At 47.5% G+C, this 19,515-nt stretch overlaps 1 protein-coding gene and 1 long non-coding RNA gene across 9 annotated transcripts; both read left to right on the top strand.

The window, feature by feature from the left end:
• The first annotated feature begins 985 nt into the window (after positions 1-985).
• On the top strand, positions 986-19,007 carry OXA1L (OXA1L mitochondrial inner membrane protein). Its single transcript, XM_051776019.1, has 11 exons — positions 986-1,010; positions 1,205-1,297; positions 1,408-1,494; positions 4,509-4,739; positions 9,111-9,254; positions 10,571-10,656; positions 12,136-12,300; positions 13,490-13,594; positions 14,242-14,407; positions 16,828-16,908; positions 18,865-19,007. The coding sequence occupies exons 1-11, from the start codon at positions 986-988 to the stop codon at positions 18,966-18,968; spliced, it is 1,287 nt and encodes a 428-aa protein (XP_051631979.1). The 3' UTR covers positions 18,969-19,007.
• Positions 7,882-8,507, top strand: LOC127465515 (uncharacterized). Of its 8 annotated transcripts, none has more exons than XR_007902242.1 (4): positions 7,883-7,992; positions 8,038-8,069; positions 8,148-8,205; positions 8,327-8,507. It is a non-coding gene; the product is annotated as an uncharacterized LOC127465515 (long non-coding RNA). The 8 variants fall into 8 exon arrangements; XR_007902238.1 differs by having other exon boundaries at positions 8,148-8,226; XR_007902239.1 differs by lacking the exon at positions 8,038-8,069 and having other exon boundaries at positions 7,882-7,959; positions 8,161-8,205.
• Positions 19,008-19,515: the final 508 nt, after the last annotated feature.

Below are 19,515 nucleotides of genomic sequence, written 5' to 3'. Positions count from 1 at the left end.
AATTAACCCCAAGTGGCCCCAAATTAACCCAGAAATGATCCTAAATGGCCCCAAAATGACCCCAAAAGGCCCCAAAATGGTTCTGAAATGATCCAAAATGACCCAAAATGATCCCAAATGGACCCAAAATGGCCCCAAAATGACCCAAATTAACCCCAAGTGGCCCCAAAATGACCCAAAATGACTCCAAATGGCCCCAAAATGATTTAAAATGGCCCCAAAATGACCCAAATTAACCCCAAGTGGCCCCAAATGACCCCAAAATGGCCCCAAATGGCCCCAAAATGATTTAAAATAGCCCCAAAATGACCCAAAATGGCCCCAAAATTACCCCTAAAATTTACCCCAAAAATCCACCCCCAATTTAACCCAAATTCCACCCAAAATCCACCCAAAATTCACCCAAAATCCCCTTAAAATTCCACCCAAAGTTGATCCAAAATCTACCAAAAGTTCACCCCAAAATTCACCCAAAATCCCTTAAAAATTCACCCAAAATTCACCCCAAAAATTCCAAAAACAACCCACAAATTCAGCCAAAAATTATCAGAAATTCACCCCAAATCCATCCAAAATTTAGCCCAAATTGGCGAAAAAATTCACCCCAAAATCATCAAAAATTCCAAAAACAACCCACGAATTCAGCCAAAATTTATCAGAAATTCACCCAAAATTCACTCAAAATTTATCCAAAAATGCCCAAAAATTTACCGCAAATCTGCCCAAAATTCACCCCAAGTCGACCCCAAATTTATCCAAAATTCACCCCAAAATCCCCTAAAAAATCACCCAAAATTCACCCCAATCTCCCAAAAAGTCCCCTCAACATTCACCCCAAATCCCTCTAAAATCCACCCCAAAATTCCCCAAACGACCGGAGCGAAGATTCAGCCAAAAACCACCAAAAATCCGCCCCAAATTGACCCAAAATCCACCAAAATCCCCCCAAACCCCTTTCGGTGCCCTCACCTTGCCCTTAGCAAAGATGGCGGACGCGCCTTTCCCCCTTTGTGCGCATGCTCCTCTTTCCGCGCTCCTATTGGCTAAACCTCTTCCCGCCTCCTCCAAGCCACGCCCATTTGCGGGCTGCCCTCACTCAAAATGGCGCACGACTCCTTTTTCCCCCACTGCGCACGCGCGCAGCGTTAAACCCCTCCCTCTCCCCTCAAACCACCAATAGGAAGTGTCGGATTTTGATTGACAGCCCAAACCACGCCCTCCCCCCCGCTGCCCTCACACCGCCATGATGGCGGCGGCGGCCCCGCGGTTGCGGCTCCTGGGCGCCCTCAGGGCCCAGGTAGGACCGGGCGGGGTAAATTTTGGGGGGTTTTGACGTCACGGGAGAGTTTTAACGTCACGAGAGGGGCTTTGACGTAACAAAAGACCCTTTTTTGGGTGTTTTCGCAGAGTTTTCGGGGCCCGGTTTGGTGCCGCGGAGGAGCCTCCCCGGGGCTGGGCCTGGGCGTGAGGGGGGTGGCGAGCGCCGGAGGGCAGGTGAGGAGTTTTTAGGGGTTTTAAAGGATTTTGGGGGGGGATTTGAGGGGATATTGGGGGGTTTGAGGGGAAGATTTGGGGGTTTGGGGGAAATTGGGGGGGATTTGAGGGGGTTTTGAGGGGATATTGGGGGGGGGTGAGGGGGAAATTGGGGGTCTGGGGGGGAAATTGGGGGGATTTGATAGGATTTGGGGGAATTTTGGGGGGAAATTTGGGGTCTGGGGGGGAAATTGGGGGGTTTGAGGGAGAAATTGGGGGGATTTGGGGGAATTTTGGGGGGAAATTTGGGGTCTGGGGGGAAATTGGGGGGGTTGAGGGAGAAATTGGGGGGATTTGGAGGAATTTTGGGGGGAAATTTGGGGTCTGGGGGGAAAATGGGGGTTTGGGGGAGAAATTTGGGGGAATTTTGGGGGCAAATTTGGGGTCTGGGGGGGAAATTGGGGGGTTTGAGGGGGAAATTGGGGGGATTTGGGGGAATTTTGGGGGGAAATTTGGGGTCTGGGGGGGAAATTTGGGGGTCTGGGGGTCAAATTTGGGGTCTGGAGGGGAAATTGGGGGGTTTGAGGGAGAAATTTGGGGAGATTTGAGGGGATTTGGGGGAATTTTTTGGGGAAATTTGGGGTCTGGGGGGGTCAAATTTGGGGGTCCGGGGGTCAAATTTGGGGTCTGGGGGGGAAATTTGGGGGGTTGAGGGAGAAATTGGGGGCATTTGAGGGGATTTGGGGGAATTTTGGGGGGTAAATTTGGGTCTGGGGGGGTCAAATTTGGGGGTCTGGGGGTCAAATTTGGGGTTCTCGGGGGAAATTGGGGGTCTGGGGGGGGAAATTGGGGGGTTTGAGGGAGAAATTGGGGGGATTTGGGGGAATTTTGGGGGGAAATTTGGGGTCTGGGGGGGGATATTGGGGGGGTTGAGGGAGAAATTTGGGGGGATTTGGGGGAATTTTGGTTGGATTTGGGGAAATTTAGGGGGTAAATTTGGGTCTGGGGGTCAAATATGGGGGTCTGGGGGTCAAATTTTGGGTCTGGGGGGGAAATTGGGGGGTTTGAGGGCGAAATTTGGGGAATTTGAGGGGGAAATTGGGGAGATTTGAGGGGAATTGGGGGAATTTTGGGGGGAAATTTGGGGTCTGGGGGGGAAATTGGGGGGCTTGAGGGAGAAATTGGGGGGGATTTGAGGGGATTTGGGGGAATTTTTTGGGGAAATTTGGGTCTGGGGGTCAAATTTGGGGGTCTGGGGGTCAAATTTGGGGTCTGGGGGGGAAATTGGGGGGTTTGAGGGAGAAATTGGGGGGATTTGGGGGAATTTTGGGGGAACTTGGGGGTCTGGGGGGGAAATTGGGGGGTTTGAGGGAGAAATTTGGGAGATTTGAGTGGATTTGGGGGAATTTTGGGGGGAAATTTGGGGTCTGAGGGGGGAAATTGGGGGGGTTGGGGGAGAAATTTGGGGGGATTTGAGGGGATTTGGGGGAATTTTGGTTGGATTTGGGGGAATTTAGGGGGTGAATTTGGGTCTGGGGGTCAAATTTGGGGGTCTGGGGGTCAAATTTTGGATCTGGGGGGGAAATTGGGGGGTTTGAGGGCGAAATTTGGGGAATTTGAGGGAGAAATTGGGGAGATTTGAGAGGATTTGGGGGACTTTTGGGGGGAAATTTGGGGTCAAATTTTGGGGTCTGGGGGTGAAATTTTGGAGTCTGGGGGTGAAATTTTGGGGTCTGGGGGTGAAAGTTTTGGGTCTTGGCTTTAAATTTGGGGGTTTGGGGTCAATTTTGGGGTCTTGGGGTCAAATTTTGGCTTCTTGGGGTGAAATTTTGGGGTCTTGGGGTCAAATTTAGGGTCTGGGGGTGAAATTTTGGGGTCTGGTGATCAAATTTTGGGGTCTGGGGTGAAATTTTGGGGTTTTGGGGTCAAATTTGGGAGTCTGGGGTCAAATTTGGGGGATTTGGGGCTCTGGGGGTAAATTTGGGGTCGAATTTTGGGGTCTGGGGGTCAAATTTTGGGGTCTTGGGGTCAAATTTGGGGGTCTGGGGGTAAAATTTGGGGGATTTTGGGCTCTGGGGGTAAATTTGGGGTCGAATTTTGGAGTCTGGGGGTCAAATTTGGGGGTCTGGGGGTCAAATTTGGGGGATTTTGGGGTCTGGGGGTAAATTTGGGGTCGAATTTTGGGGTCTGAGGGTCAAATTTGGGGTCTTGGGGTCGAATTTTGGGATCTGGGAGTGAAGTTTTGGGGTTTTATGGTTAAATTTTGGGGTCTTGGGGTCAAATTTGGGAGTCTGGGGTGAAATTTTGGGGATTTTGGGGTCTGGGGGTAAATTTGGGGTCGAATTTTGGGGTCTGGGGGTGAAATTTTGGGGTCTGGGGTGAAATTTTGGGGTCTTGGGGTAAATTTGGGGTCAGATTTTGGGGTCTGGGGGTCAAATTTTGTGGTCTTGGGGTGAAATTTGGGGTCTGGGGGTCAATTTAGGGTCAGATTTTGGAGTCTGGGGGTCAAATTTGGGGGTCTGGGGGTCAAATTTGGGGGATTTTGGGGTCTGGGGGTAAATTTGGGGTCGAATTTTGGGGTCTGAGGGTCAAATTTGGGGTCTTGGGGTCGAATTTTGGGGGCTTAGGGTGAAATTTTGGGGTCTTGGCGTCAAATTTAGGGTTTGGGAGTTAAATTTTGGGGTCTGGGGGTCAAATTTTTGGGTCTGGGGTGAAATTTTGGGGTCTTAGGGTGAAATTTGGGGGATTTGGGGCTCTGGGGGTAAATTTGGGGTCAAATTTTGGGACCTTGGGGTCAAATTTTGGGGTCTTGGGGTCAAATTTTGGGGTCTTGGGGTCAAAGTTTGGGGATTTTGGGGTCTGGGGGTAAATTTGGGGTCAAATTTTGGGGTCTGGGGGCAAATTTGGGGTCCAATTTTGGGGTCTGGGGCTCAAATTTTGGGGTCTTGGGGTCGAATTTTGGGGTCTTGGGGTCAAATTTTGACCTTTTGGGGGCCTCAAATTTTGACTTTTAACCCTTTTTTTCCCCCCCTCAGCCCCTCCCCCTTCCCCCCCCAACCCCTCCAGCCCCCCCAAATTTCGGGTGGGGCTTCCCCGACCCCCCCGAATTTCGGGGGGGACCCCCAAAATTTGGGGGGGGCTCCTCCCCGAGCCCCGATTGGAGGAGCTGGGCCTGGGGGGCTTCACCCCCGTGGGGCTGATCCAGAACCTTCTGGAATTGCTGCACCTGGAATTGGGGCTGCCCTGGTGGGGGGCCATCGCTGCAGGTGGGATTTTGGGGACCCCCCTCCCAAAATTTGGGGGGGTTTGGGGGGATTTTGGGGGGTTTTGGGGAGAAAACGGGAGAATTTGGGGTCATTTGAGGGGATTTTGGGGAGGTTTAGGGGGGATTTTGGGGGGTTTAGGGGGGATTTTGGGGGAATTGGGGGGTTTTGGGGGGTCCTGGGGGGGTTTTGGGACCCCCTCCCAAAATTTGGGGGAGTTTGAGAGGATTTTGGGGGATTTTGGGGGGATTTTGGGGAGGGTTAGGGGGGATTTTGGGAGGTTTGGGGGGGGTTAGGGGGGGTTTTGGGGGGGATTTTGGGGAGTTTAGGGGGGATTTTGAGGGGGATTTAGGGGATTTTGGGGGGATTTGGGGGGTCCGGGGGGGGTTTTGGGACCCCATCCCAAAATTTGGGGGGGATTTGGGGAGAAAATGGGAGGATTTGGGGTCATTTGAGGGGATTTTGGGGAGGTTTAGGGGGGATTTGGGGGGGGTTAGGGGGGATTTTGGGGGGATTTAGGGGATTTTGGGGGGATTTGGGGGGTCCGAGGGGGGATTTGGGGGGTCCGGGGGGGGTTTTGGGAACCCATCCCAAAATTTGGGGGGGATTTGGGGGGATTTGGGGAGAAAATGGGAGGATTTGGAGTCGTTTGAGGGGATTTTGGGGGTGTTTAGGGGTGATTTTGGGGAGTTTTGAGGGGGTTTAGGGGGGATTTTGAGAGGGTTTTGAGGGGGATTTTGGGAGCTTTTGGGGGGGATTTGGGGGGTCCTGGGGGGGTTTTGGGACCCCTCTCCCAAAATTTGGGGGGGTTTGGGGGGATTTTGGGGGGTTTTGGGGAGAAAACGGGAGAATTTGGGGTCATTTGAGGGGATTTTGGGGAGGTTTAGGGGGGATTTTGGGGGGGTTTAGGGGGGATTTTGGGGCGGATTGGGGGGGTTTAGGAGGGATATGGGGGGTTTTGGGAGCCCCTCCCAAAATTTGGGGGGGTTTGGGGGGATTTTGGGGGATTTAGGGGGGATTTTGGGGGGGTTTAGGGGGGATTTTTGGGGGGTTTAGGGGGATTTTGGGGGTTTAGGGGGGATTTTGAGGGGATTTTGAGGGGATTTTGAGGGGGTTTTGGGGGAATTGGGGGGTTTTGGGGGGTCCTGGGGGGGTTTTGGGACCCCCTCCCAAAATTTGGGGGGGTTTGAGGGGATTTTGGGGGATTTTGGGGGGATTTTGGGGAGGGTTAGGGGGGATTTTGGGAGGATTGGGGGGGATTTGGGGGGTTTTGGGGGGGATTTGGGTGTGGTTGAGGGGGATTTTCGGGGGGTTTGGGACCCCCTCCCGAAATTTGGGGGGGTTTTGGGGGAATTTGAGGGGATTTTGGGGGGGTTTAGGGGGGATTTTGGGGGGGAATGGGGGGGATTTGAGGAGGTTTGGGGGGGATTTTGGGGGGATTTGGGGTCTTTGGGGGGGATTTGGGGAGGTTTTGGGGGGGAATTGGGGGATTTTGGGGGGATCTGGGGGGTCCTGGGGGGGTTTTGGGACCCCCTCCCAAAATTTGGGGGGGAATTGGGGGGATTTTGGGGGGTTTTGGGGGAGTTTAGGGGGGATTTTGGGGGATTTTGAGGGGATTTTGAGGGGATTTTGGGAGCTTTTGGGGGGGATTTGGGGGGTCTTGGGGGGGTTTTGGGACCCCTCTCCCAAAATTTGGGGGGGTTTTGGGGGGATTTTGGGGGGTTTTGGGGAGAAAAGGGGAGAATTTGGGGTCATTTGAGGGGATTTTGGGGAGGTTTAGGGGGGATTTTGGGGGGTTTAGGGGGGATTTGGGGGGTTTTGGGGGGGATTTGGGTGAGGTTGAGGGGGATTTTCGGGGGGTTTTGGGACCCCCTCCCAAAATTTGGGAGGGTTTTGGGGGGGATTTGGGGGGTTTTGAGGGGATTTTGGGGGGGTTTAGGGGGGATTTTGGGGGGGTTTTGGGGAGGTTTAAGGGGGATTTGGGGGGGATTTTGGGGGGGTTTGGGGGGGATTTGGGGGGTCCTGAGGGGGTTTTGGGACCCCCTCCCAAAATTTGGGGGGGTTTTGGGGGGATTTGAGGGGATTTTGGGGGGATTTGGGGTAATTTTGGGGGGGATTTGGGGAGAAAAGGGGAGGATTTGGGGTCGTTTGAGGGGATTTTGGGGCCATTTTGAGGGGATTTTGGGGGCATTTTGGGAGGTTAGGGGGGGATTTGGGGGGTCTTGGGGGGGTTTGGGACCCCCTCCCAAAATTTGGGGGGGTTTGGGGGGGATTTTGAAGAGATTTTGGGGAGATTTTGGGAGAATTTGAGGGGATTTTGGGGGGATTTGGGGTAATTTTTGAGGGGTTTAGGGGGGAAATGGAGGGGATTTGGGGGGATTGGGGGGGATTTTGCGGGGGAATGGGGGGGATTTGGGGAGGTTTGGGGGGGATTTGGGGGGTCCTGAGGGGGTTTTGGGACCCCCTCCCAAAATTTGGGAGGGTTTTGGGGGGATTTGAGGGGATTTTGGGGGATTTAGGGGGGATTTTGGGGGGATTTGGGGTAATTTTTGAGGGGTTTAGGGGGGAAATGGAGGGGATTTGGGGGGATTTTGGGGGGATTAGGGGGGATTTGGGGGATCCTGGGGGGGTTTTGGGACCCCCTCCCAAAATTTGGAGGGGTTTGGGGGGATTTTGGGGGGATTTGGGGGATTTTGAGGGGATTTTGGGGAATTTTGAGGGGATTTTGGGGGGATTTTGGGGGGGAATGGGGGGGATTTGGGGGGGGTTGGGGGGATTTTGGGGGGGTTTGGGGGGGATTTGGGGGGGTTTTGGGGGGATTTTAGGGGGGAAATGAGGGGGATTTGGGGGGGTTTCGGGGGGGATTTAGGGGGTCCTGGGGGGGTTTTGGGAGCCCCTCCCAAAATTTGGGGGGGATTTGGGGGGATTTGGGGGGATTTGAGGGGATTTGGGGTGAGTTTTGAGGGGATTTTGGGGGGGATTTTGGGGAGGTTTGGGGGGATTTGGGAGGTTTGGGGGGTCCTGGGGGGGTTTTGGGACCCTGTCCCGTAATTTGGGGGAGTTTTGGGGGGGTTTTGAGGGGATTTTGGGGGGCAAATTCCCCCGATTTCTGTGTGAATTTTGGGGTAAATTCCCCCAATTTTGTGTGAATTTTGGGGTGAATTTCACTGATTTTTTTGTGAATTTTGCGGTGAATTTTGGGGCGAATTTTCCTGATTTTTGTGTGAATTTTGGGGCAAATTTTCATGATTTTTGGGTGAATTTTTGGGTGAATTTTGGGGTGGATTTTCCTGATTTTAAGGTGAATTTTGGGGTGAATTTTCCTGATTTTAAGTCGAATTTTTGTGTGAATTTTCCTGATTTTAAGACGAATTTTGAGTCAAATTCTGGGGCGAATTTTCCCAATTTCAGGGCAAATTTCGAGGTGAATTTTGGGGTGAATTTTCCTGATTTTAAGGCGAATTTTGGGGTGAATTTTCTTGATTTTGGGGTGAATTTTGGGGCTGATTTTGGGGTGAATTTCACTGAATTTTGCTGATTTTTGGGTGAATTTTGGGGCAAATTTTCCTGATTTTAAGATGAATTTTGAGGTGAATTTTGGGGTGAATTTTCCTGATTTTTGTGTGAATTTTGGGACAAATTTTCCTGATTTTTGGGTGAATTTTGGGGTGAATTTTCCTGATTTTAAGGTGAATTTTGAGGTGAATTTTGGGGTGAATTTTCCTGATTTTGGGGTGAATTTTGGGGCGGATTTTGGGGTGAATTTCACTGATTTTTATTTTGGGGTGAATTTCACTGATTTTTAAGGCGAATTTTGGGGTGAATTACACTGATTTTTGGGTGAATTTTTGGGTGAATTTCACTCATTTTTGGGTGAATTTTGGGGTGAATTTCACTGATTTTTGGGTGGATTTTTGGGTGAATTTCACTGATTTTTCGGTGGATTTTGGGGTGAATTTTCCTGATTTTCAGACGAATTTTGAGGCAAATTTTGGGGCGAATTTTCCCAATTTCAGGGCAAATTTCGAGGTGAATTTTTGGGGTGAATTTTCCTGATTTTAAGGTGAATTTTGGGTGAATTTTGGGGCTGATTTTGGGGTGAATTTTACTGATTTTAAGGTGAATTTTGGGGTGAATTTTGCTAATTTTTGGGTGAATTTGGGGGCAAATTTTCCTGATTTTAAGACAAATTTTGAGGTGAATTTTGGGGGTGAATTTTCCTTATTTTGGGGTGAATTTTCCTGATTTTAAGGCGAATTTTGGGGTGAATTTTCCCCATTTCAGGGCAAACTTTAAGACAAATTTCGGGGCAAATTCCCCCGAATTTTCTGTGACTTTTGGGGTGAATTTCCCCCATTTTGGGGTGTTTTCCAGGCACCGTCGGGGTCCGGCTCCTCCTCCTGCCCCTGGTGCTGCGGGGCCAGCGCGAGGCCGCCCGCTTGGCCCAGCACCTCCCCCACATCCAGAAGCTCAACCAGCGATTGGCCGAGGCCAAGAGGCAGCAGAACCACCACGGGGGTGGGCGGGGCCTCACGCCGGGGGGGCGGGGCCTCGTTTTGGGGGGGCGGGGCCTCGTTTTGGGGGCACTTGGGGTGAAATTTGGGGGTGAAAGGGGCAAAAATGGGGAAAAAAAGGGGAGAAAGGGGCGTGGCCTAAAGGCTGGGGGCGTGGCCTATAGGTAGGGGGCGTGGCCTGTGTGGGCGGGGCTTGTGGGGAGAGTGGGGGTGAAATTTGGGGGGAAAAGGGGCAAAAATGGGGTAAAAAATGGGGTAAAAGAAGAGAAAGGGGGCGTGGCCTAAAGTTTGGGGGTGTGGCCTATAGGTAGGGGGCGTGGCCTGTGTGGGCGGGGCTTGTGGGGAGAGTGGGGGTGAAATTTGGGGGTAAAAGGGGCAAAAATGGGGGGAAAAGAGGTTAAAAAGGGATAAAGGGGCGTGGCCAGTGTGGGCGGAACTTGTGGGGACAGTGGGGGTGAAATTTGGGGGGAAAAGGGGCAAAAATGGGGGGAAAAGGGGAGAAAGGGGCGTGGCCTAAAGGTGGGGGGTGTGACCTATAGGTAGGGGGCGTGGCCTGTGTGGGCGGGGCTTTTTGTGGGGAGGGCGTGGCTTAAATTTGGGGTGGGAGGGGCTTGGAATTTGAGGTGAAATTTGGGGGTAAAAGGGGCAGAAATGGGTAAAAAAGGGGCGTGATTTAAAGTTGGGGGCGTGGCTTGTGTGGGCGGAGCTTCTGGAGGGGGCGGGGTTTAAAACTTGGGGGCGTGGCTTAAATTTGGGCGGGAAACAGGCCCTGAAAGGGCAAAAAGGGGGTGTGGTCTGAGAGAGGGGGCGTGGCTTCATTAGGGAGGTGAAGGGGGCGTGGCTTTTGATTGAAGGGGGTGTGGCTTGTCCTAGAAGGGGGTGTGACTTTCAAAGGGGGTGGAGCTTGTCCTAGAAGGGGTGTGACCTCCAAAGGGGGTGGAGCTTGTTCTAAAAAGGGGTGTGGCCTTCAGAGAGGGTGGAGCTTGTCCTAAAAGGGGGTGTGGCTTTCAAAGTGGGTGGAGCTTGTTCTAGAAGGGGGTGTGGCCTCAAAAGGGGGTGGAGCTTGTTCTAAAAGGGGGTGTGGCCTCAAAAGGGGGTGGAGCTTGTTCTAGAAGGGGGTGTGGCCTCTCCTTAGGGAGGGGGCGTGGCCTATATAATAATGGGTGTGGCCTCCCCAAGAAAGGGTGTGGCCTCTAGAGAAGATGAACCCCCTCTGTAAAGTGGGCGTGGCTTATCTCTAACAGGGGGCGTGGCCTAACAACGAGGGGGGTGTGGCTTTGCCTGACCACGCCCCCCTTTTCCTTTGGCCCCTCCCCCCAGTGGCCCTGGCCTACACCGAGCTGGTCACCTACCAGAAGAAGCACAACGTCAACCCCCTGCGGGGCTTCCTCGTCCCATTGGTGCAGGTGAGCCTGGCCCCGCCCCCTCCTCATTTGCATGCCGAAGCCACGCCCCCTTTGCCCTTAAAATCCCCAAAAACCCCCCTTGGGTGGCCCAAAATGGGTCAAAACTGCCCCAAATTGGCCCAAAAATGTCTCTAAATGTTAAAAATGGGCGTGGCCAATGCTGTTGGCCACACCCCCTCATTTACATGCCAAAGCCACGCCCCCTTTGCCCTTAAAACACCCAAAAACCCCCCTTAGGTGGCTCAAAATGGGTCAAAACTGCCCCAAATCGGCCCTAAAATGTCTCTGATTGTTAAATGTTGGCGTGACCTGTGCTGTTGGCCACACCCCCTCATTTGCATACCGAAGACACGCCCCCTTTGCCCTTAAACCCTCCAAAAACCCCCTTTGGGTGACTCAAAATGGGTCAAAACTGCCCCAAATCGGCCCTAAAATGACTCTGATTGTTAAATGTGGGCGTGGCACATGCTGTTGGTCACGCCCCCTCATTTGCATGCTGAAGCAACGCCCCTTTTGCCCTTAAAACCCTCCTTGGATGGAAAAAAATGGACCCAAAATTCACCCAAATCCCACCTGGGGCCCCCAAAATCCACCCAAAATCACCCAACAGCCCCCCAAACTCACAAAAATCCCCCCAAAATTCAGGATATTCCCCCTAAAATGCACTTTATTCCTCCCAAAATTCAATATATTCTCCCGAAAATTCACTTTATTCCCCCGAAAATTCACTTTATTCCCCCCAAAATTCAATTTATTCCCCGTTTTTTTCCCCTCATAACCCCTCTAAACTTCCCCAAATCCCCTTTAATCCTGGTTCTGGGACTTGGGAGCCCCAAAAGCCACCTGAAACGCTCTAAAGTACCCCCAAAACTCACTAAAATACCCCTAAAACCCACAAAAATGGACCCAAAATGGAACCTGAAGTGTCGGTGAGACAACAGGTCTACCCATTAAAGTCAATGGGGATAAATGAGACATCAGGTCTACCCATAGAAGTCAATGGGGATAAAAGAGACATCAGGTCTACCCATTAAAGTCAATCAGGATCAGTGAGACATCAGGTCTACCCATAGAAGTCAATGGAGCAAATGGGACATCAGGTCTACCCATTAAAGGCAATAGTAGAAATGGGATATCAGGTCTACCCATTGGAATCAATGGAGCAAATGGACATCGGGTCTACCCATTAAAAAAATCAAAGGGACAAATGGACATCAGGTCTGCTAATTAAAGTCAATGGGGATTAATGAGACATCAGGTCTATCCATTGGAGTCAATGGAGCAAATGGACATCAGGTCTACCCATGAGAGTCAATGGTAGAAATGGGACATCAGGTCTACCCGTTATAGTCAATGGAGCAAGTGGGACATCAGGTCTACCCATGAAATTCAATATATTCCCCCCCAAATTCAATATATTCCCCCCAAATCCTCTTCTAACCCCCTCCTCTGATTTTTTTTTTTTTTTTCTGTCCCCAGACTCCCGTGTTCGTGTCGTTCTTCCTGGCCCTGCAGGGCCTGGCAGCGGCTCCGGCCCCGGGGCTGCTCCGGGGAGGGCTGGGCTGGTTCCAGGACCTGTCAGCCTCCGACCCCTATTACGTGCTGCCCCTCCTGGTCACGGCCTCCACCTGGATGGTGCTCGAGGTGGGGGTTTCGGGGGGGTTAAAGGGGGGTTTGGGGACATTTTGGGGGGATTTGAGGGGTTAAAAGGGGGAAAAATGGGAAATCGAGATCGGTGAGGCATCAGGTCTACCCATTAAAGGCAATGGGGCAAATGCGACAACAGGTCTACCCATAGAAATCAATGGGGCAAATGCGACATCAGGTCTACCCATTAAAGGCAATGGGGCAAATGCGACAACAGGTCTACCCATAGAAATCAATGGGGCAAATGCGACATCAGGTCTACCCATTAAAGGCAATGGGGCAAATGCGACAACAGGTCTACCCATAGAAATCAATGGGCCAAGTGGACATCAGGTCTACCCATTAAAGTCAATGGGGATAAATGAGACATCAGGTCTACCCATTAAAGTCAATGGGGCAAACTGGACATCAGGTCTACCCATTAAAATCAATAGGGCAAATGGACATCAGGTCTACCCATTAAAGTCAAAGGGGATAAATGAGACATCAGGTCTACCCATAGAAATCAATGGGGCAAATGCTATAACAGGTCTACCCATGAAAGTCAATGGGAATTAATGGGACATCAGGTCTACCCATAGAAATCAATGGGGCAAACTGGACATCAGGTCTACCCACTAAACTCAATGGGGATAAATGAGACATCAGGTCTACCCGTTAAAGTCAATGGGACAAATGCGACAACAGGTCTACCCATTAAAGTCAGTGGGGTGAATGCGACAACAGGTCTACCCATGACTCCCTCATTTTGGGGGGATATATTGAATTTTGGGGGGAATAAATTGAATTTTGGAGGGGATATATAGAATTTTGGGGGGAATAAATTAAATTTTGAAGGGGATATATTGAATTTTTGGGGGAATATATTGAATTTTGGGGGAATAGAGTGACTTTTATGGGGAATAAAGCGAATTTTGGGGGGGAATAAATTGGATTGGGGGGGAATATATTGAATTTTGGGAGGATTTTGGGGGGTCTCAAATGGGTTTTGGGTGAATTTGGGGGGTCTCTGATGGGATTTGGGTGGGTTTGGGGTGATTTGGGGTCAATTTTGGGGGGTTTTGGGTCTGTTTTGGGGGGATTTTGGGTCCATTTGGGGGGATTTTGGTCGCTTTAAAAGGAGTTTAACGTTATGCAAATGAGGGTGGGCGTGGCTAACCGCTGTCCCCACCCCCTTTCCCCACAGCTGGGGGCGGAGACGGGCGTGGCCACGCCCGGGGGCGGGGCCGTGCGGCAGCTGCTGAGGCTCCTCCCCCTCCTCTTCCTGCCCTTCATCCTCCACTTCCCCACGGTCGGTTGGGGGGGCGGGGCCTAACGGGGAGGGGGCGGGGCTTGGCGGGAGGGGAGGGGCTTCAGGGGAGCGGTCACAGGGAGGGGGAGGGGCTTGTAAGAGGGGGAGGTGCCACAGAGGAGGGGGAGTGGCCTCTAGAGGTGGGAGGGGCCTGTGAGAAGGGGAGGGGCTTTTAAAGGGGGAGGGGCCTAATGGGGAGGAGGAGGGGCCTAATGAAGAGGGAGGGGCCTGTGGGAGGTGGGAGGAGCCTGTGAGAGGTGGGAGGGGCCTCTGATTAAGGGGAGGGGCATCTGAGGTGTGGGAGGGGCTTGAGAGAAGTGGGAGGGGCCTGTGTGGGTGGGAGGAGCCTGTGAGAGGTGGGAGGGGCTTGGAATAAGTGGGAGGGGCCTCTTAGGAAGGGAGGGGCCTCTGGCAGTGGGAGGAGCCTCCAGAGAGTGGGAGGAGCCTCCAACACCTGGGTGGGAGGAGCTTCTAACTCAGGGTGGGCGGGGCTTAAAATGGGCGTGGCCAACCCCAAAATCCCCTTGATTGGGGCATTTTGCACTTGGTGGGCGTGGCTTAGGAGCGGTGGGCGTGGCTTGGGAGCGGTGGGCGTGGCTTGGGAGCGGTGGGCGTGGCCCGGGCGCTGAAGAAGCCCCGCCCCCCAGGCGGTGTTCACCTATTGGCTGACGTCGAACAGCTTCAGCCTATTGCAGACGGCGCTGCTGCGAGTCCCCGCCCTCCGCGCCAGGGTGGGCGTGGCCCCGCCCCTGGCCCCGCCCACCGGCCCCGCCCAGCGGGGGAAGGGCGGCTTCCTGCAGAGGCTCAAAAAAGGTGGGAAAAAGGGGATTTTTGGGGGGTTTCGGGGGGTTTTGGGGGGTGGGGAAGGGGAAGGGGGTTTGGGGGATTTTTTGGGGGGATTTGGGGTTTTTTAGGATTTTTTGGGGGTATTTTTAAGGATTTTTAGGGGGTTTTTTAGGGGGTTTTGGGGATTTTTTTAGGGTTTTTTGGGGGATTTTTAAGCATTTTTTGAGGATTTTTAGGGGTTTTTTTAGGGATTGTTTTGGGGTTTTTTTAGGATTTTTGGGGTTTTTTTTAGTGTTTTTTGGGGGATTTTTTAGCATTTTTTCAGGGGTTTTTTAGGGTTTTTTGGGGGATTTTTAAGCATTTTTTGAGGATTTTTAGGGGATTTTTTTAGGAGATTTTTGAGGATTTTTTGGGATTTTTTTTAGGGTTTTTTAGGGAATTTTTAAGTATTTTTTGAGGATTTTTTGGGATTTTTTTTAGGGTTTTTTAGGGAATTTTTAAGTATTTTTTGAGGATTTTTAGGGGGGTTTTTTAGGGGTTTTTAAGCATTTTTTGAGGATTTTTAGGGTTTTTTGGGGGGGGTTTAAGCATTTTTTAAGGATTTTTAGGGGGGTTTTTTAGGGGTTTTTAAGCATTTTTTGAGGATTTTTAGGGGGTTTTTTTAGGGTTTTTTGGGGGATTTTTAAGCATTTTTTGAGGATTTTTAGGGGGTTTTTTTAGGGGTTTTTTGGGGATTTTTAAGCATTTTTTGAGGATTTTTAGGGGGCTTTTTTAGGGTTTTTTGGAGGATTTTTAAGCATTTTTTGAGGGTTTTTTTAGGGTTTTTTTGGGGATTTTTAAGCATTTTTTGAGGATTTTTAGGGGATTTTTTAAGGGGATTTTTCAGCATTTTTTGAGGATTTTTAGGGGGCTTTTTTAGGGTTTTTTGGAGGATTTTTAAGCATTTTTTGAGGGTTTTTTTAGGGTTTTTTGGGGGATTTTTAAGCATTTTTTGAGGATTTTTAGGGGGGTTTTTTAGATTTTTTTGGGGGGGGTTTTTTAGAGTTTTTGGGAATTTTTTGAGGATTTTTGGGGGGATTTTGGGGGATTTTTTTTAGGATTTTTGAGGATTTTTTTGGAGGGTTTTGGGGGTTTTTGGTTTTTTTTTTTTTAAAGTTTTGGGGAAATTTTGAGGAATGTTTGGGGGATTTTTGGGGATTTTTTTTAGGGGGCTTGGGGGATTTTTTTGGAGGATTTTGGGATTTTTTGGGGGGTTTTTTTATAATTTTTTGAGGATTTGGGAGGGAGTTTTTTGAGACTTTTTGGGAGGTTTTGGGGAGGATTTTGGGGGGTTTTGGGGCTATTTTGGGGGGTTTTGGGGCCATTTTAGGGGGTTTTGGGGGGTCCTGGCAGTTTTTGGGGGGATTTTGGGGGGTTTTGGGGTCCCTCTGACCCATTTTTGGGGGTTTTTAGATGGTTTTTGGGCTGGTTTTGGGTGATTTTGGGGCTATTTTGGGGGTTTTGGGGCCATTTTAGGGGGTTTTGGGGGGTCCTGGCAGTTTTTGGGGGGATTTTGGGGGGTTTTGGGGTCCCTCTGACCCATTTTTGGGGGTTTTTAGATGGTTTTTGGGCTGGTTTTGGGTGATTTTGGGGCTATTTTGGGGGTTTTGGGGCCATTTTAGGGGGTTTTGGGGGGTCCTGGCAGTTTTGGGGGGGATTTTGGGGGGTTTTGGGGTCCCTCTGACCCATTTTTGGGGGTTTTTAGATGGTTTTTGGGCTGGTTTTGGGTGATTTTGGGGCTATTTTGGGGGGTTTGGGGCTATTTTAGGGGATTTTGGGGGGTCCTGGCAGTTTTTGGGGGGGTTTTGGGGGGGTTTGGGGTCCCTCTGACCCATTTTTGGGGAGGATTTTGGGGGGTTTTGGGGCTATTTTGGGGGGGGTTGGGGCTATTTTGGGGGGTTTTGGGGCTATTTTAGGGGATTTTGGGGGGTCCTGGCAGTTTTTGGGGGGATTTTGGGGGGTTTTGGGGGGGTTTGGGGTCCCTCTGACCCATTTTTGGGGAGGATTTTGGGGGGTTTTGGGGCTATTTTGGGGGGGGTTGGGGCTATTTTGGGGGGTTTTGGGGCCATTTTAGGGGATTTTGTGGGGTCCTGGCAGTTTTTGGGGGTGTTTTGGGGCTATTTTGGGTGGTTTTGGGGTCCTTCTAACCCATTTTTGGGGGGTTTTAGGTGGTTTTTGGGCTGTTTTGGGGTTATTTTGGGGTCTTTTGGGGCTATTTTGGGGTGTTTTGGGGCTATTTTGGGGGGTTTTGGGGCTATTTTGGGGTGTTTTGGGGCTATTTTGGGGGGTTTTGGGGCCATTTTAGGGGGTTTTGGGGGGTCCTGGCAGTTTTTTGGGGGGTTTAGGGGGGATTTTGGGGGGATTTTGGGGGTTTTGGGGTGTCCCTGACCCGTTTTTGGGGGTCCCAGAGTGGGAAGAGGCCAACGTGACCCAACGGGCGGAGCAACGGCAGCGGCAGCTTCGGGACCACCTGAGTCTGGCTGGGAAAGGTGAGCCCAAAATCCCCCAAAATCCACCCAAAAACCCGCCCAAAAATCCCCCAAAAGCTCCCCAAAAATCCCCCAAAACCTCAAAAAAATCCCCCTTAAAAAGCTCCAAAAATGGCCCCAAAAAATTCTGGAAAATCACCAGAAAAATGTCAAAAAAAAATCTCTTAAAAAAATAAAAAAAAAGTAATAAATAATCGTAAAAAAAACCTCCCAAAAATCCCCCAAAACCTCCCCAAAAATCCCCCAAAACATCCTAAAAATCCCCTTTAAAAAGCTCCAAAAATGGCCCCAAAAATTTGGGAAAATCACCAAAAAAAAGTAAAAAAAAATCTCTTAAAAAAATAATTAAGAAATAATTTAAAAAAAAAAATCCCCCAAAAAATATTTTAAAAATTAAAAAAAATATTAAAAAATCCCCCCAAAAAATATGTTAAAAGTTCAAAAAACATATTAAAAAATCCCCCCAAAAAATTATTTTAAAAATTCAGAAAAAAATATTAAAAAATCAAAAAAATATTTTTAAAATTCAAAAAAAAGAAAATTAAAAAATCCCCCGCAAAAATATTTTAAAAATTAAAAAAAATATTAAAAATTAAAAAAAAATATTAAAAAATTCTTTAAAAAAATATTAAAAATTTCCCAAAAATATTTTGAAAAGTCCCCCAAAAATATTTTAAAAATCCACCCCAAAAATATTAAAAAATTCCCCCCAAAAATATTTTAAAAATTCAAAAAAATATTAAAAAATCCCCAAATAATATTTTAAAAATTCATTTAAAAATATTTTAAAAATCCCCAAAAAATGTTTTCAAAATATTTTAAAAATATTAAAAAATCCCCAAAAATTGTTTTTGAAAATTAAAAAAAAATATTAAAAAATCCTTAAAAAATATTTAAAAAATCCCCAAAAAGTTTTAAAAATCTCTTAGAAAAATATTAAAAAACCCAAAAAAAATACTTTAAAAATTCCAAAAAAATATTAAAAAAATCCCCAAAAAATATTTTAAAAATTTCAAAAAAAAAAATTAAAAAATCCCCCAAAAATATGTTAAAAATCTCTAAAAAAAAAATTTAAAAATCCAAAAAAATTACTTTAAAAATTCCAAAAAGATATTAAAAAATCCCCCAAAAAATTATTTTAAAAATTCCAAAAAAAATATTAAAAAATCTCCCCAAAAATATGTTAAAAGTCTCTAAAAAAATATTTAAAAAACCCCAAAAAAATACTTTAAAAATTCAGAAAAAAATAAATTAAAAAACCCAAAAAAAATATTTTAAAAATTCAAAAAAATTATTAAAAAATCCCCCCAAAAATATGTTAAAAAATCTCAAAAAATATGTTTAAAAATCTCTAAAAAATATTTAAAAATCCCAAAAAAATATTAAAAAAATTCAAAAAAAAAAATTAAAGAATCCAACAAAAATGTTAAAAAATAACCCAAAAAAATAATTCAAAAATCCCCAAGAAACTATTTTAAAAATTAAAAAAAATATTAAAAAATCCCTGAGAAATTATTTTTAAAATTCAAAAAAAATATTTAAAAATCCCCCAAAAATATTTTAAATTTTCAAAAAAAAAAATTAAAAAATCCCCCCCAAAAATATTTAAAAATATAAAAAAAAAAAATTAAAAAATGCCCCAAAAAATACTTGAGAAATTCAAAAAATATATTTAAAAAATCAAAAAAAAACCATTTTAAAAATTAAAAAAAAAAAATTATAAAAATCCCTCTAAAAATATTTTAAAAATCTCTAAAAAAAATATTAAAAAGTCCCCAAAAAAACCACTTTTAAAATTAAAAAAAAATAAATTAAAAAATCCAAAAAAAATATTTAAAAATTCCAAAAAAAACTTTAAAAATCCCCCAAGATTCCCAATAAATTCCCAGCCCCCCCAACCCTCCCAAACCCCCCAAAAACTGACCTTTTTCCCCTTTTTTTCCCATTTTTTTCCAGGTCCCCTGCGGCAAACCTTCGCCCAGAACCCCCTGAGCCCCCCGGGGGGGGTCCCGGCGACCCCCCGACCCCCCAAACAGCCCTGGAGGGACACCCTGGGCTGAGGGGGGAGGGGAGACCCCAAATAAACACCCCAAAAAATTCCATGGAGTAGTTATTGGGGATTGGGGGGGGGATTTGGGGAAATTTGGGGGGATTTTAAGGGGATTTATTAAGATTTTTTAATGATTTTTTACGATTTTTAAGGGATTTTTTAAAGGATTTTTTCAGGGTATTTTGGGCAATTTTTAGGGGATTTTATTAGGATTTTTTAAAGATTATTTTATAATTTTTAAGGGATTTTTAAGGGTATTTGGGGGGGATTTTATTAAGATTATTTTAAGATTTTTTTACAACTTTTAAGGGATTTTTTTAAGGGTATTTTGGGCAATTTTGGGGGGATTTTATTAATATTTTTTAAAGATTATTTTATAATTTTTAAGGGATTTTTAAGGGTATTTGGGGGGGATTTTATTAAGATTATTTTAAGATTTTTTTACAACTTTTAAGGGATTTTTTTAAGGGTATTTTGGGCAATTTTTAGGGGATTTTATTAAGATTTTTTTAAGATTTTTTTTTGCAATTTTGAGGGGAATTTTTAAGTGATTTTTT

The sequence above is a fragment of the Manacus candei genome, unplaced genomic scaffold (assembly GCF_025592945.1).
Source record: "Manacus candei isolate 608988 ecotype Guabito, Panama unplaced genomic scaffold, ASM2559294v1 h1tg000419l, whole genome shotgun sequence".
Taxonomy (NCBI): Eukaryota; Metazoa; Chordata; class Aves; order Passeriformes; family Pipridae; genus Manacus; species Manacus candei.
The sequence above is the reverse complement of the archived record's forward strand: the minus strand, read 5'-3'. Positions and strand labels throughout refer to the sequence as shown.

Excerpts from the sequence above, each read along its gene's own strand:
- OXA1L (XM_051776019.1), top strand. The coding sequence starts at position 986 with ATGGCGGACGCGCCTTTCCCCCTTT. Across the intron at positions 13,595-14,241 it reads TCATCCTCCACTTCCCCACG|GCGGTGTTCACCTATTGGCT; the intron begins GTCGGTTGGGGG and ends CCCGCCCCCCAG. Across the intron at positions 14,408-16,827 it reads CCTGCAGAGGCTCAAAAAAG|AGTGGGAAGAGGCCAACGTG; the intron begins GTGGGAAAAAGG and ends TGGGGGTCCCAG.